General features: G+C 38.4%; 1 protein-coding gene across 3 annotated transcripts in view; it reads right to left on the bottom strand.

Annotated features, from left to right (window-relative positions):
• The window catches only part of suco (SUN domain containing ossification factor), a 111,228-nt gene that overhangs the window by 39,156 nt on the left and 56,770 nt on the right, over positions 1-15,302 (bottom strand). For 2 of the 3 annotated variants that reach the window (XM_072274272.1, XM_072274270.1), the window contains 6 exons: positions 14,144-14,211; positions 11,366-11,473; positions 10,799-10,904; positions 6,532-6,552; positions 4,799-4,854; positions 3,180-3,271 (listed from right to left, as the gene is read on the bottom strand). In XM_072274272.1, coding sequence (XP_072130373.1) covers positions 3,180-3,271; positions 4,799-4,854; positions 6,532-6,552; positions 10,799-10,904; positions 11,366-11,473; positions 14,144-14,211 — 451 coding nt within the window. The remainder of the gene's footprint in view (positions 1-3,179; positions 3,272-4,798; positions 4,855-6,531; positions 6,553-10,798; positions 10,905-11,365; positions 11,474-14,143; positions 14,212-15,302) is intronic. The other variant, XM_072274273.1, reaches the window with a different exon arrangement.

Here is a 15,302-nt window from a genome sequence, read left to right as displayed (position 1 = left end):
AGTTCATGACAAAACAGTGATGGAGACAAAGAAATACTGTCTCCAGGCATATCTGTTATGTTCTTTACTCATCTCAAAAAAAGGTGGTTTGGAGAATACATTCTTAAAATCAATGCCCAGACAACAACCTGGTGTCTCATCACCCCACTGAAAACAGAGGTCTGCATGACCATAACTTTATAAAAGGTACAATTGTAAGGGAGAAAAACGTAAAGCTTCTGCTTCCCGAGTCAGTCAGTCGACTTTTTCCTCACAGGATGTTCAATTTAAACCAAAGCCAATAGTCGAGAGTATTTTTGCCAAAACCCACCTGTGTTAACAGATCTTTCACTATTAATTAGAAGAGGACTTTTGCTACAACACTTGAAAAGTAACATTAGTTTTGACACATCTGTGTGGCTATGACACAGAACAATTAAGGTCTGTATTGCCCCCGTGTCTATGATTCATCGTGGATTAATTATTTAATCAGCAGAGGTTCAGTGAATGTTAATTTAGGACATCCCATGAGTCCAGATTCTCTTTTGATACAAGAGACCGAGATTTTGAAATTTGAGCAATGCTCCAAGATTTCTTTCCTTAGATGTACACGTAAAGGATCTTGGTCACTTTGAACCACCCACTAAAAGTTGACAAAGTGAAATAAAGTTTCAAATGCCACTGTGTGTATACAGCAAGCAGACAGTTACTAATCGCATCAATGAATTTTAAACTTCAATGTCATTGCAATTAATATACCGCAATATGCAAGGCATATCACGAAGACTTTCCTTCCACTACACATGGCCTACAGCTGAAAGTTGGAACCAGTATTATTTATTCATTACTTTAAATTTTGGCACTGAAGCCCAATTCAAAAACAAAAGACAGATTGCCATTTCCAACCAAGTAGGCACCTTATTACCACATTTTCCGCTATTTCCAGTGAAAGAAAAATTGGCAATATCTTGTTCAGGGAACAGGCAAGATAAAATGAAAGAAAAAAATGCAGGTGGAAAGAGGAAGATTGCATAGGAATGGAAACCAGACAGTCAGTCATAGAGCTCCCAGGTATAGCTTTTATTACATCGTCTTGATTCTTTACATAAAAACAGAACAGATCTGCAGCATATCTTAAATAACATGGATGAAATAGATTAAGAGACTGTTTCAAGTATGAGCATGGTCTAACAGGTTTGTTTTTGTTTTACATAACAGGTCAGGCAACACCTATGGAGGGAAATGAACAGTTGACGTTTTGGTTCAAGACCTGTAATGCCCTGATGAAATGCTGACAGTTCATTCCCCTTCATGTGGATACTACATGGTCTGCTCAGTTCCTCCAGCATTGAGTGCTACACAGATTCTGTGTTTCTGTTCTATATGTTTAATGTATTCGGTCTGTGTGATCATTGCACATTGCTCAAATTCCAAATACGCTTTTCAATAAACACTACAGAAACAGCAACCAAATTTCATGAATATACCTTTGCACAGAATACAAAAGTATGTTATTTTCCAGTTCATTAGGAAAGTTCCAGACTTTGACGAGGGAAAGATTACATTATTAATAAACCATGAAGTATGCTGAAAAATCAGATGAAACAGAATGGAAACACCATCAACAAGCTTCTATCAGAAATGGAGATCAAGTTAGAAATAAACACGAGATTCTGCAGATGCTGGAAATATAGAGTAATACAAAAATGCTGAAGGAACTCCTCAGGTGAGATAACATCTACGGAGGAGAATGAACTGTCGATGTTTTGGTCCAAGACTCTTCAGCAGGGCATTACAGGAATGAAGAGTTGGGCTGAGACTCTTCATCAGGACTGGAAAGGAAGGGGGAAGCCAGAATAAAAATGGTGGAGGGAGGGGAAAGAGTAAAAGCTAGAAGGCAATGGGTTAAGCCAGGTGAAAGGGAAGGTGGGTGGGTGAGGAAGGGTAGAAGTATTGAGAAGCAGGGAGGTGATATATGGAAATGGTAAAGTGCTGAAGAAACAATCTTCTGGGAGAGAAGAGTGGACCATGGGAGAAAGGGAAGGAGGATGCGTACCGGAACGTGATAGCAAGTGCAGAGAAGTATTAAATTCCATTTGCCATATTTTCACCAAATGACTCAAATCCTTAATATCCCATTGGAGAATGGGAAGGTCATCACGACATTCCCTCCAGCTAATTCTGTATCATCCGCACACTTCGATATACCCTTGAATTTTATTGCCTCCTGCAGATCAATAAGTAGTGAACAGCTGCGGACTAGAAGCAAAATGAAATGCCCATGCTAAAATGCTAAAACAAGAAACAAATAACAAAATGGATGGTAATGTCCAAGTGCAGACAAGACTAGAAATGGAGCAAGAAACAAAAGATCAATCTCGGGAGACAAATTAGAACAGCAGAACCTGAAATCACTAAAGAAAAATATTATGGGTGGTGGAAATCTGAAGTAGAAAATAGTAATGACTGTCATTACTTATTGAATTCAACACTTAAGAAATAGTGATGTACTTTTGCAGAAATGTTATTCCTCAAGCCTGCATTGAGTTGCATTTGCATAGTGTAGGAAACATAGCATTAAAGGTTGGAATGCTGTAGGATGAAGATTTAAAAAGACAAATGGCAGACAGATTAAAAAGAAACACTGAATTGCATACACACAAAATAGAAGTGACCACACTGCAAGTGAACTGCAGTTCAGTAAACTTGAAGTAGCACAAATAAATGTCCATACACCTGGGAATGCAGAACATGGAGGTGAAAAGTACAGAGCAGGGGAATGGGATAAGGAAAAGGCTGGGATAGCCAAGACAATCAAAGTTAGAGGGATATAATGAATCCAATCAAACCTGTTGATGACAAATCTTTGGGTGAGGCAGAAAAAGACATAGTAAGTACTGGTCAGAAAAGTGGCATCATCAGATAGACAAAATAAAGCAGGAATACTGAGAAATGTATTGGAGTCGTCATGGAAGGCAACGTGCGATGTGGCAGGAAGCATTACCAAGATACTAATACAAGTTGGTAAGCTTATGTTAAGACATTATCTCCATTTCAGAATAGAATTATCTAAGGTAGTATGTTGTAATTACAGACTCTAAGCTACTCGTACAATGCACAGAAACTGAGAACTACTTTACTTGATATCTTCAAGATGAAAAGCAGTATTTAGATAAAGAATAGCAATAAAACATCCATACCATAATCTTCATCAAGATATTCTAGACGCTCTGTATTGTACTGAGATTCAGCAATTTCCTCATATTCCTCCACCATGCTGGTACCAAACACCCTAACACAAAAATGTTCGATGTTATTTTGAAAGCAGTGTAAAATTACATCAGTACATAAAGAGATCCACTGTCGGCCCAGTAGTTACTTATTTCATCACCACGATATTACCTCTAAAATGTTACACTGAAGTACTATAGTCTAGCTTTGATGAAGCCATTTTTAAATAGAATAACTGAATATTGCTATATTTCAACTTTCGATTTTTGGATTTGTAGTTTGAACAATTTTAATTTGCAAGTACCAGCTCCCAATCCTTCAAGGTTTATCACAGCCTTACTATTTTGGTAATATTTCAATAATATACCTTGTTTTGCAAGTAGAAAAATTGCTCCAAAAATCAGTCCAGCTTTTGAGATTTGCAATAGGTAACAGTTCAAAAAATTTGCCAAGTTGGTTGAAAAGCAGCATAATTCCTCTTCTGGGGTCTAGACCATTGGAATAATTCTCAACTTATGACGCATCAGGCAGTGTTTGTTTGATTTCTTTTGATTGGCTAAACTTTTCTATATAATACTATTCCCTTTTCTCAATGTTTTCATAACCACCACTCTGTTCCCAGGACGAGTCACTCCTTTCCAGAATAGCGATGTCCTCCTCCTTCAAAGAACGGTGGTTCCCTTCCACCGCAACTTCCGCCATCTTCAACGGGATCTAGCGTCAAACACATCATTCACTCCCTCCCACATTCTGCTTTCCACAGGGATCACTCCCTCTGTGATACCCTTGCCCATTCGTCGCCCAATAATCTCCCTCCTAGCATACATCTGTGCAGGTTAGAGAAATGCTATACCTGCCCATTCACCTCCTCCATTCAGGGCCCCAGTCTTCCAGGTGAGGCCATACTTCACCTGCGAATCTGCTGGGGTAGTGTATTGTATCCAGTGCTCCCGATGCAGCCTCCTCTACATTGGTAAGACCCAACATAAGTTTCGGGACTGCTTTGTCAAGCAGCTCTGCTCCCTCTGCCAAAAGTGATATTTCCCCAGTGGCCAACCATTTTAATTTCTATCCCCACTCCCATTCCAACATGCCAGTCCATGGCTGCCTCCTTTACCATGATAAGGCCACTCTCAGGGTGGAGGAGCGAAACCTCATTCCATCTAGGTAGCCTCCAATCTGATGGCATGAACATCAATTTCTCATTCTGGTAATTTTTTTCCTCCCATTTCCTCTTCGGCCTAAAACACTGATCCATTTTTATAGATGCTGCCTGACCTGCAGAAGTTCCTCCAGCGTTTTGTATGTTACTCTGGATTTCCAGCTTCTGCAGCATGTCATGTTTATATATTGTACTTGACTTTTAAAAGCAGGAAAGACAATACTAAAACAAAAATACTACATGTATTGAATTACCCCGACTTTAATTCAGCAATTGCCAGTGAGAGACACATTAATTAATAGTTCTAGTAACATTCTAGAGCAAGGTTTTAGGGAGAATCACAAGGTGAAAAGCTGGTTTTCATATTTATTTTACTCAAAAGGGAACACCGATTTCTGCAATCTGTAAATCTCACTACAACTTTACCTTATAAGGCTAAGGGGACAAAAGTGCTCTGATCCAAAGTGTGAAACTAACTCCACCTACAAAAGAACAAATACTGAATTAATATGAGACAATATTCAACAATTCAAGTTAGGAGAAAACTGGCGATAAATTCAGAAAAATCATTCATCAGAAGTAAAACCACACAAGAATTTAAAAGAACAGAAATGCTCCTGTGAGTTGAGGAAGTGCTGGGTTGCTACCTTTCAAGTGCAATTTGTGAAAGATATTGTAAATATTGGAAATCTGCAGGTTTATAATAACCAATTCTGCAACTTTTAATGTAGTAAATATGCACAGAGGCTCTAAACTATATAGAAAAACATATTCTGAAGAATTTTAAAAAGCTACTTACACATGAATAAACACTTAATTCTGTGCGTATTTACCCAAGTCAAGCAACAATATCACTTGCATATAAATGGATGGATGCTTAGAAATTTAAACTCCTCATGCAATGAGTCAATGGCCTTCGCAACTGAATTCAATCATCCACTACAAATGCTAACAATGAAAAATGTTGAAAATAATTCCAAAATGAATTCAAAGCTACAAGACCTGAACAATACAAGGCATCTTTTACTAAGTGATTAGAACTTCATCTGCATGAAAGAAACTTTCAACACATCAAGACTTCAATGAGACCTGCATACAATGATCAGTTCATTATTACAAATAAATATTTTTAAAGCTTATCATGAGTCACTTCAAACACAGAATTACAGGCAAGACCACACATTTCTATTAATGAGATCATTAATAAGCTAGCATAATTCAACATATTTAGGTTAAGAATTTATTTTGTAAAAGAAATCTGCTTCTTTACTAACAAATCACAGTGTTGAGAATACAGCTGTAAACATCATTCTTGAAAGTTATCAAAGTATAAATCAGATGTCTTAATAGTTTTTAGAGAGTCATTTTGAAAATTTGATAAATGACTATATGGGTTTAAGTTTGATGAAAATCCAATAGGTATTGAAACAATGCTCTGGTCTGGAGACACTTATTAGCACTAGTTGTCAATTTTCTCAAACTTATTTTCTGTTCGGACAGTTTTAAACAATCAAAAATCTAAATATCACCTTTATAATAAAAGACTTAGAACTAGGAGTGACAACCCAATTTTATGCTGTACAGTCATTGTAAAGAGCAAAACAATCTGCAGTATTGATTTTTCCACAGTATGAAACAGAAGATTACTTATTTCGCCAATTGTGTAGGAAAAGAGGGGGAATAAATGACATTTCAGGTATACTAGTAATTTTTTTTTTTAAAGGCTAGACTTGAATTGCAAGACGTCACTTTTTACATTAACTGGAAAATTAGACTTTACTAGATTGAACAGGAAAATTAAATTTGATTAAACCCGCATACGAGTAATAATTGAAACCAACAATAACAACAAAATTTGAGACCCGTTTCCACAAAAGGGGTATTTTGTGTATGCTGCAACTCCAGTTGTATAATTAAGATTTTCACCAAACTTCATGAAGGATCTCAAAATAGTTAATGAAAATTTGTTGACAAACATTCCAGTAAATAAATTTTCCCAATTGCAGTGGTGCTGCATTTAAAAGTACGATTTATTTGGTTAGTTTTGCCAATGCACATGACTTCATTAGTAAAGGCATGCAATGTTGTGCTTCATGCATGCTAGCAGTGCCTCCAGAAAGGAAACTTCCAATCCATGACTAACTTCTATCCATGCTAACCTTTATGTATTTGATGAACATCTGAAGCAAGAGAAAGGGAGAAAAAGATGTCAGTAAGAAGTATGCCAACATTGCTCACTACATTTTATAAAAATATCAGAGTACCATTATTGGCAAACATTTTCCAAGTCTTCCTCCATTTGAAGAACTTGGAGAAGTAACAACATAAAGTTGTCCATGTGCTTAGAACTCTTCAAAATCAGCCATAAATCTAAGATTACAGATTTGCAAATACACCCTTACAGGATAACTCCAACATTTTATTAATTTCAATTTTATAATAAAGATATTGCGCATTGAATGACTTCAGCTACACAAGGCAAAAAAGTGTTCACAATGATTCCGATTATATTTCAGTTAAAAAGATCATAACATTAATACTACAACAGCACAGAATTGGAAGTTCAACACAAAAGCTCTCATGCCTTCAAGTGTGGACAGGAAAAAAAGGAAACAGTGCTAATCTGCAATTTACAGTTTTTAGTTCAGCAAAACAATGTCATTGCTGGCAAACCAAATGAATTTGAAAAAAATTAATTTGTTCATGACTGTAAATATAAGCCAATATAAAGAGGATACAAAGGTTTTTTCATATATAAAAAGAGAGGAGAATGTGGACATCAGAAAATCACTGCAGATGTAGTAATGGGGGTACAAAAGAAAATTGCTGATGAGCTTAAGTATTTATCCTGCCCAGTTTGAGATGGTGCTACTGAAGACATGCAACAGCTTACCGGTGGTTCAAATACAAAGGAATTCAATCAAGAACATTATTAACACTTTTTTAAAAAAAGTACAATGTGGTAAACTATCACCGCAAACAAAGAGGCAAGGTGAGAGCAAAGCAAATTCGAGAGACGTGCCCTGCTGGTACACTGCAAAATCGACGCACTTGGAGTTGGAGCTGTGCTGGTTAGAGTGGACGATTCGGAGGGGAGAAGATGGGACGGAGGAGTTCCAAAGCCCGAACAACTAACCCAGACGCGAGAGTAGATCGCTCTGTGCCAAGCCCATTTGAAGAGGTCGAGAACGGCTTCTTCAGCAAATGATGACTTGCGGCTTTGGGCCTACTCTGAGCTGCTCCGGGGATCTGGATCCAAGGATACAATTTGGTTTGGAATGCTGTTGTTGCTACCTGCTCCCATTGTTTGTGAAATCCAGGTTCGAAGCAAATTACTGGGCAGCGTGTTCTAAGCCTGGAGCAATTCGCAGCAGCAAGGCCCAGATCCTAATGCGAGGTACAATACGCTGTTTGGACAATCTAAACACCAGCCCAGATAGACAAGACAGGCAGGGTATCGAGAGTCAGGAAAGGCTCAATTGCCCTGGGCACCAAGCTGATTTGAAGAGGTCGAGAATGGCTTCTGTGGCAGCAAAATCTTGGCCTGGAACAATTCGCCGTGGCAGGGCCCAGGTCCTAGTGCGAGGTTCAAACAACTTAAGCACCCGCCCAAATAGTCTGGGGGCTCCTCAGATTTACATGATTTGTTTCGGGTTTTTTCCCCTCTTTTTCTGTGGGTACTGGGAGGTTGCTTTTTTTAAATTGGGTTCTTTCAGGTTCCTTGCTCTGCGACTGCCTGTAAGCAAACAAATCTCAAGGTTGTATAATTTATACATTCTTTGATAATTAATGCACTATGAATCTTTTGAATCACTGTGGAGCACACCAACAGTATGCCAGAAATACAAGAGTCAGAGGGCAGAAGTGAATGTAGCTGCTATTACTAAGGAGCAAGTGCTTAGGAAACCAAAATACATGAAAATAGTTAGTCACCTGGACCAAATGGACTACACCCCAGGGTTTTGAAAACAGTAGCTGAAGAGATTGTGGAGGCATTAATGATCTTTCAGAATCACTAGCTTCTGGAATGGTTCAGGAGGACTAGAAAATTCCAAATGTTACTCCCCTTCTTAAAGGAAACAAAATTACAGGCCAGTTAGAGCCCAACTTCAGTTGTCGAGAAGATGTTGGAGTTCATTAGGGATGAGCTTTCGGGTACTTGCAGGCACATGATAAAGTAGGCCAAAGTCAGAAGGTTTCCTTCAGGGAAATCTTCCCTGACAAATCTGCTAGAATTCACTGAGGAAATAACAGGCACAATGGAGAGTCAGTGAATGTTATTTACTTGAATTTTCAGAAGGTCTTTGATAAGGTGCAGCACATGAGGCTGCCAAACAAGATAGAAGCACAAGGTATTATAGGAAAGATACTGGCATGGCAGCACTGGCTGAATGGCAAGTGGGAATAAAGGGGGTCTTTTCCGGTGGCTGCCAGAGACTACTGGTGCTCCTCACTGTGTTGGGCCCATTACTTTTCACTTTATATGTTAATAATCTGGATGTCAGAATTGATGGCTTTGTGACAGTGTTTGTAGATGATACAAAATAGGTGAACGGGCAGGTAATGTTGAGGAAGCAAGCAGTCTGCAGAAGGACTCACTAGGAGAATAGGCAAAGTGGCAAAATGAATATAGTGGAGGGACGTGTATGGTCATGCACTTTGGTAGAAGGAATAAAGGCATCGATTTTCTAAAGGAAGCAAATTCAAAACTCAGATGCGAAGGGACTGGAGAGTCCACATGCAGGATTTCCTAAAAAGTTAACTCACAGGTTGAGCAGATTAGTCCACATCTTGAGAGGACTAGAATATACAAGGCATTGATCAGACTATACTTGGAGTATTGTGCAGTTTTGACCCCTTTAAGAAAAGATTGTTGGTATTGAGAGGATGCAGAGGAGGTTCACAAGAACAATCCTGAGAATGAAAAGGTTGACATATGAGGAGCACTTGATGGATCCAGGCCTGCATCGCTTAAGTTTAGAAGAATGGGGTGGGGGTGGGGGGGGGGGTGGAATCTTATTGAAACCTATTAAACAGTGAAAGGCCTAGATAAGAGTGGATGTGGAGGAGTCTGGGGCCAGAGTGGACACAGCTTCAGAAGAGAGGGGCATCCTTTTAGAACAAATGAGGAGAAATTTCTTTCGCCAGAGGGTGATGAATCTATGAAGTTCATTGCCACAGGTGGCGGAGGAGGCCAGGTCATTAAATTAATAGGTTCTTGATTAGTATGGGCGTCAAATGTTACAGGGTGAAGGCAGAAGAATGGGGTTGAGAGGCATAATAAATCAGCCATGATGGATTGTCAGAGTAGAGACTGTAGGCCGAAAGGCCTGATTCTGCTATGTTATATGGTCTTAAGGCCTTGTTGCCATGAAAATATCATAGAGGTTCACCACAAAATATTTTCCTACACTCAAATCATTGAATGAAGCAACCAAAGTACCTATTATCAAGCTACTAACTATAACCTATTTTCCAGATACAAAATATTAGTTTATAAGACAATGCACAATTGCATCCTAAAGTACAAATCGTTTGACATACATGCAATATGCTGTACAAACATTTATGCGCCTCCTCTGGTACATCATTTACATCATAAAATTCAATACCTGGCTGAGCATGAAAGTAAACTTCAACAGCCTTCCTGCATTCTCCACTTCAGGATTTTACATATACCCATTTCCACACTGACATTCCAGATCAAGTCTAACAAACCCAGTCAATCTGTATTGGATTCACACGTTTTGCCATTCAAGGTCACTTCAGTCCTAAAGCCCACATGTTGGAAAGAAGTTACTTCAAGGAATCCTTAATTATTAATAATTACAATTGAAAACTAAAATGAAGTATTAGTTTTTTTTTTTAAACATCCTTTCAAGGTGGCTGTTCACACTCATTAGTTCTCATATGTCTCAAGCACCAATTGCAATGTAAACTTGGAAGATTACTCAAAGATCACACATTGTGAATATTTTTGTTTAAGTAAAAAGCAGTAAATGTCCACATTCAGGACAGAGTAATTACTTTGGAGCTCCTTCGGGGTATGCAAGATTTTTCTAACACAAGCTGCTGGAATAGATGATTTGAACCATTTGAAAACATTGCAGCAAATTTAAGCTGGAAGATTTCTTAGGTATTTAGAATTGTAGTGCACATAACCATTCAAGACATATCTTATAAAGCATATAGGCTTAGACAAAGTGCGTAGTAGCTTGAGTACTATTACGGCTTGGCTTAAATAATGAGAATGCCACTGCAAGATCAAGCAGATTGAATAAGCTATTATTGAAAAAATTCATAAAAGCAAAAAGTACTTAATATTTGATTTCATTATGAAGTATTCCTGAAACTAGTGGAATTAAGCAGTATTGAAGTGCTACTTATTTCATTTGCTCCAATTCTGAAAACAAAATGTACTTTTACCTTGACATACTTGGCATACATTTGCTCATCTAAAGGAAAGCTCTGCACTGTTCTCTCATCCAGAGCATGGAATGTGCCAAGTTTAACCCATTTATTGGTAGGATACCTGAAAGTAATAAAAGTGACCAGAATTGTGGTTCAGTTATTACTTAGAAAACCATTTAAAGTTAGATTTTAGCTACACAGTGCAAAATTCATCTTCAAGCAGAGGAAGATCACTCCCTGCACAAAATAAAAAGATGTTGTAAATAGTTTAAGCAACATTCATGGACAAATAAGATTATTTTTGCAGGTTTCTTACCTTCTATTAGAACCTTTAACAAAACATCAGCAACCCAAAATGTTAATCTTGCTCAACTTTCCAGATATATTTTGATCTGAACTACTTGCAACATTATTTTCCCCCCAGAATTTTAACATCTGTGGCATCTTGATTTTGAAGTTACATGAAGCTGAATTTATGCATACAGGAGTTAATTACATCACCTTCATTTAAGGTGAATGAACACTGATGTTATATTGAACAAAAATTTTAGAATAACCCCATTAAATACCCATAAAACATACCTATCACTGATGGAAACTAGAAAGTCCTTTGGCGAAGATGAAAATAACTCGAAGTTTGCAACATCAAGCTGCCTGACTTGGATGGGCTCACACAACTCAATTACAAACCTACAAAAAGAAAATGAAATATTGCTGTAGTGTTGTTCCTTGAAGTAACAAGAACGAGATTTGTGATAGAGCAGGAACCATTAAAAAGAATAAGTCCTGTTGTGTACAAGTTTCGCTTGGGCCAAAATGAAGAAATGAGATTTAAGCAAAACAGCCATGTGGGAGTGGTCACAATGTGAGAGTAGAATTAGAGTGGGGAAACTGAGGCTTTAGCTTAAGATACTATTGCGAGAAGAGGCGTGGATAAGATCCATCATGGATTGGCCACTGCATTGTGGGTCAGCCTAGAAGTCTGAGGTATGAGGACACTTTGGCAAGGATCACACAAGTGAGTAGGTAAAAAACAGGGATGGATTTTTAAAATATATATTCTAGTTAATTAAAAGAAAAAATTACAACTACAAGTAGGGATGCAGGATCAGGAGATGCATGATGTGGGAGCCGGTGGATCCAACTGTGGTTTCTGATGACCACATTTGAGCAAGTGTTCATTGAGGAACTCAGACTTGAAGCTGATGACCTGGAATCTAAGCTTCAAATACTGTGATCCATCAGGGAAAGTAGAATTACCCAGACACTTTCATGCCCAACAGGTCTGACACCATTGCTCCCTGTGAGGATGACAGCGGGGGCTGCTGGAAGGATGAGTAACTAAATCATGGTTCAGAGGGCCATTAAGGGCGGGTGGGGGGGGGGGAGGAGAAGAGAAATGAAGTTGTAATTGGGGATAGACAATTCTCTGCTGCTAGGTTCATTGTTTGCCTGGTCACTTGGCTCAGAACATCTCATCTGACCTGCAAAGGAATTTGGAGTAGGAGGGAAAGGATCCAGTTGTTGTGGTCTGTGTGTACCAATGACATAGCAAGTACAAAGAAAGGTTCTGCTGAGGGAATTTGAGTAGCTAGGGACTAAATTAAAACAGATTCAAAAACGTAAATCTCTGGATTGTTACCTGAGCCATGTCCAATTGGTACAGGCGAAACCCCTTTTTACTGGGTGCTGAAGGTGTATACGACTTTGGTCCTGCCAAAACCGTGAGGTTGGGATGCTTCGCCCACCAAAACCCTGGCTTGCGTGAACGCTGTACGATTGACTGCCCCCACGCCCCCCCCCCGCAATCGCATCGGCAAGAAATAACAGATCATTCACTGCACAAATTATATAGTTATGAACGTTAACTTGACCAGAGTTATTAAAGAAAAACAAGGGGCCCATTATAATTAAACAGTCAAACATGCACATAAGTTGGAGCTCATCTTGAACTTGTCTGTAACTCAAACACTAGACCCTCAGTCTTCATGAAAGCACACACCACCATCTCTAATAACGTGTTCTCCCACAGAGTATTTGATCCTTCCTCCTTGAAGCCATTCATCTGCACAAAGCACCTTGCACAACAGGGACGGCATCCTCAGCTATCCTCTCTCTAATCTTCTCCCAGTTCCTGCCAAAGAAGACCGCGATCCACGCCAGTGCCCCTCACAAAACCTCTCCACCTATCACTCTCTAGAATCTTCTCCCAATTTCACCATCTGATTGGCTGACACCACATTCCTAAACTGAATAAAGCCCCCTTATCTCAGCTCAAACCCAAACAGGCTGAAAGCAGAACAGACTGCCCTTCAAGAACTATTAAAATGAAATACCTACAGCATAGCAGTAAAAACTTTAACCAGGGCATTACATAGGGTTAATAAGACTAAATGCATAGCTCAAAGATTGGTGTGGGAGAAGTAGGTTTGAATTCATCTGCAAGATCTTGCCAACCACTGAAATCAGGCCAACTGGCCTAAAATTTCCTGTCTTTTGCCTCCCTCCCTTCTTAAAGGGTGAAGTGACATTTACAATTTAAGGGCGTCAAAAGTTACAGAAAGGAGGAAGGAGAACGGGTTTGAGAGGGATAATAAATCAGCCATGAAGCAGAATCAATGGGCACAATGGCCTAATTTGTGCTGACATTCTAATTGTTTTTTTTTACAGCTGTGCAGACCAACCATTGCTCTGAGCAAGAAATTATCATTTATTTATATTTTCTTTTCAGGGCCTGAAAACTGCATGGCAATTTAAATGCTTTTTTGTAATATGCACATCAAACAAACCATAACTCACAACACAAGTAAACGATATCAAGCGATCAAAACAATCGACAGGCACAGTGAAATGTTTTGACTAGATTGTGTCAGTGTTTAGCAGGCTGGCACTTTATTAACAATGAGCTATTGACTTCCAATCTGTGGTTATTGTTGTGGTTGAAACACTGACTATGTAAATAAACTGGAGTTCTAAAATGAATCAAAGGAAAGGATGTGATACATTTGTGAAAATTTATGGATTATATTCATTAACACGTAATTACAGGGTACTTCAGTTATATTAACGAATTTCAAAATTATATTAGCATTATTTCAAATTGAAAATTATAGCTGTGTGGCAACAAAGGCAAGGTGCAAGGAAGCACTTCATTCAATGCGCAGCCACACACCCCCGCAGCTTAAGGGAACAATGCTCTGCTCCCAATTCTTATGGTCATACTATGTGTAATATGAAAGTATGAAAATTGTTTTTCTACTCATTACATTCTATTATAGCATATAACCTGCATCAAATCATAGCATCAAGAAACAAATTAAACAGTTAACGAGCATTTTTTCACCCAAGTTTACTACTTACCAAATCTTTGCACTGCATGGATTTAACATGTACAAGTCCATATTTTCCATCAGAATTGCTGAATTGCTCTGAAAGTCAAAATTGTAATAAACACATTCAGTAATGAAGTGTTTATACTGATTGGTAAATAAATAAATACTCCATTACCCGAAATTTCAAAAAGGAAATGCAAAAGCCAAGCTTAAACCTTATTTGTCTTTCACATTCCAAAAGCAGAAACAAACTCTTGCGCTTTTTTTTAAGAAACAGAATTCTACAGAATACAGGATTACTTTCGTCTTAAATCACACTGATGCAGGAAAAGGTGGATCTTTTAACATTCTTACTGGCAAAAAAGCCAATCTTCAAATCACTTAAATTCACTATACTTAATATCAAAAAGCTGAGCATGCCAAATATAGCAAACCTCGAAAACAAACACTCTAGATATTGTGCCAGTGCCTTTACTCTAGTACTCACTGTTCGAGTACAGCTATAACAGTTAACCAACCTCACAAAATGGAACATTGCATAGATACATCCAGTCCTGTAAAAGCAAGACAGGTTAAATCTTACCTAGAATTTCACTAATCTATCCTGAATCATTAAAGGGTTAGTCAGCAATAGAATCGTGCTCCATTTATTCACTACCCTGAGATCTAGACCTCATTATAACCAAGATCCAATCAGACAAAAAAACACTAAGTTCCAAAAAGCAGCAGCAAATAACCAGAGATCGAGGAAGCATCAGATTGACCATTTCATTAACAAGCTTTGCAAAAATTGGTCATCCGGAATTAATCTATATCTTTCCGCCTTCAATGATTATTTGCAGGCCTATCAATTCAGCTCCAGGACATTACTGCAGGAGTTCATAAAACAATGCATGAAGCTTAAACATATTTAAATATTCATAAATCTTCTGTCACTCATTAGGTCAGAAAAGTAAATACACACCATTGACTGACTGCTCAACATTCAATGTTGATCACAACTTCATGGACAATGCTTGAACACAGCAAGACACAGACACTTTCATGGTTTGACTGAAGGAGTGGCAGATGGCATTCATGTTTGTTAGGTAATAGCCATCTCCAATGGAAACCTAAACATCTCCCCTTGACATTCAATCGCATGACCACTCATGAGATGCCACACTAAACATAATATTACCCAGGAG

This window comes from Mobula birostris, chromosome 12 (genome assembly GCF_030028105.1).
Source record: "Mobula birostris isolate sMobBir1 chromosome 12, sMobBir1.hap1, whole genome shotgun sequence".
Classification (NCBI taxonomy): Eukaryota; Metazoa; Chordata; class Chondrichthyes; order Myliobatiformes; family Myliobatidae; genus Mobula; species Mobula birostris.
Note: the sequence above shows the minus strand (reverse complement) of the source record. Positions and strands in the feature narration are given on the sequence as shown.